The 2045-nt window shown below is 42.3% G+C and overlaps 1 protein-coding gene across 1 annotated transcript; it reads left to right on the top strand.

Moving 5' to 3' along the window:
• Positions 1–602: 602 nt before the first annotated feature.
• Positions 603–1705, top strand: LOC104956091 (growth arrest-specific protein 7-like). The gene is made up of 3 exons (XM_010783882.1): positions 603–718; positions 1312–1427; positions 1617–1705. The coding sequence occupies exons 1-3, from the start codon at positions 662–664 to the stop codon at positions 1693–1695; spliced, it is 252 nt and encodes an 83-aa protein (XP_010782184.1). The 5' UTR covers positions 603–661; the 3' UTR covers positions 1696–1705.
• Positions 1706–2045: the final 340 nt, after the last annotated feature.

Here is a 2045-nt window from a genome sequence, read left to right as displayed (position 1 = left end):
GCAAACGACTTCGTAGAAAATCGGTCCCCTGAGAGGATCAATTGCTGAGCTTCCACAAAGTTTGGCTAGTTTTCGAAGAGAGGGAGATTCGCCACTGCAGTGTGCGGCGGGCGGGTTTGCAGGAATGTGGTACAAGAATCCAAAGATGTAATAGATAAACAGTTAAAATAGTCAGCTAAAAGTGAGCTAAAATTAATGGATATTCTTTGTTGTACCTTAACAATACAACTAATGCTATTAATACTTACTCAGCGGGGGTAATGTTAGCATCGGAATTTTCTAGTTAACAATGCTTCTGCATGGTTAAGGTGGTTAAAAAACGCTAAACCGGAATGGTAATTATCAGTGGGCATCTGCTTGATTCTGCTTTACATGTATTTGTTTGTGTTTTCTGTTTACTGGTAAATATAAACCTGAAGAATTCTGAATAAGATTCTGTTGATGTTCCCCGACCGTCCAGCTCTGATAGCTGACTGACCCCTCCCTCTCTCTCTCTCCCTCCCTCTCTCTCCCTCCTTCCCTCTCTCTCTCTCTCCCTCCCTCTCTCTCTCCCTCCCTCCCTCTATCTTCCTTATCTGTCTCTTTCCCTCTCTCTCTCTCTCTCTCTCTCGCCCTCTCTCTCTCTCAGGTTAACTGTGTGACGTTCCCGTCTCTTGCATGCATGCAGGAGCAGCAGCTGCTGAAACCAAACGAGTGGAGCTACTGTGATTTCTTCTGGGTAAGTTCTCGTCAGCACTAAGAGACTATACATGTCTTCTGTTCCTGAACACAACATGGCTGTAGTTTTTCTCAAGGGCAAACTCAAGTCCAATATCCTAACACCAAAGTGGTCTAAGCTAAGAGTGTTAATCTTAAAAGGTCACCTTTTTGGAGAAAAAACTTGAACCAAACTTGGTGAGAAACAGAAGGAAGCAGAGGACGAAACATTTTTTAAATGACACACCATTACTGAATTAGAAATAACTAGCAACCAAAGAAAGAAAACCAATCCTTTCAAAAGGAAATTCTACCAGTGTAGACGATCCTCTTGCCCAGTTGATCACCGAATGAACATCTCTATTTGAATTTCATCCTTTTCATCCTCCTTCCTTCAAAGTCTGAGATATTGGGTCCCACTATTTGTCCTTGTTGATGTTGCAAATGGAGCTGCTGTGATGCAAGAAAGAATCAGACTTGACTTATGTGTTCAAGCTTAATCAATACATTACTTTTTTTTCTTTAGGTTCATTGGCTCTGGGTGTATTGTTCTTGTCTTTGCTGCTGTTGCCTGTTTAATGTGTTTCTTGTCTGGTTGATGTGTTTACTTTGTAGGCTGATAAGAAGGATCCCCAGGGCACCAGCTGCCTCACAGGATTTGAGGTTTTGCTGCAAAAACAGCTGAAGGGGAAACAAATCCAGAAAGAGATGGCAGAGTTTATAAGAGAAAGGTATCAGTCTTTTCTTCCACATGTCATGCTCAGGTTACCATGAAAACCATGCAGTTGTCATTAAAAACAAACAAGTTCCCCTTTTCTTGTGCTCATGTACACCACTGTGTTGCTAACACAGGAAGGCACATGAATTAATCAGATTGCGTAAGGGCTGTGTGGTACTGAAACTCTTGACTTCCCTCTCAGGATAAAGATAGAAGAGGAGTATGCCAAGAGTCTCTCCAAGCTCTCCCAGATCCCTCTAGCAAGCCAGGAAGAAGGGTGAGTGACGGAGAAAGACAAACTCCTTTCAAGATTCAAGGCTTTATTGTCATATGCACAGCAGCTACAGTGTAGAAAGGGCAATGAAAATCTAAAGTCCCAGGCACTGGAGAACAAAATATATGTTTTGCGAGACTAATGTCTATGCAGATGACGTAAACTATACAGATGTAGCACCTAATTTCAGACTCTAGCGTACAGCTTCCTGCCTACGACCTGCCTAAAACCAGTATAGAGGAATGTTAAGCCCTCCCACTATTTTCCAAGAGGGCGTTGCCAGATTTTCAATTTCAGGTTTTAACCAGGAGATGGCGCTTCATTCACAAATACAGAAAGACAAGTTTCATGGACTTT

This window comes from Notothenia coriiceps, unplaced genomic scaffold, assembly GCF_000735185.1.
Source record: "Notothenia coriiceps isolate Sejong01 unplaced genomic scaffold, NC01 NC01_scaffold00000061, whole genome shotgun sequence".
Lineage (NCBI taxonomy): Eukaryota > Metazoa > Chordata > Actinopteri > Perciformes > Nototheniidae > Notothenia > Notothenia coriiceps.
The sequence above is the reverse complement of the archived record's forward strand: the minus strand, read 5'-3'. Positions and strand labels throughout refer to the sequence as shown.

Excerpts from the sequence above, each read along its gene's own strand:
- LOC104956091 (XM_010783882.1), top strand. The coding sequence starts at position 662 with ATGCAGGAGCAGCAGCTGCTGAAACCAAACGAGTGGAGCTACTGTGAT. Across the intron at positions 719-1,311 it reads GCTACTGTGATTTCTTCTGG|GCTGATAAGAAGGATCCCCA; the intron begins GTAAGTTCTCGT and ends TTTACTTTGTAG. Across the intron at positions 1,428-1,616 it reads GCAGAGTTTATAAGAGAAAG|GATAAAGATAGAAGAGGAGT; the intron begins GTATCAGTCTTT and ends CTTCCCTCTCAG.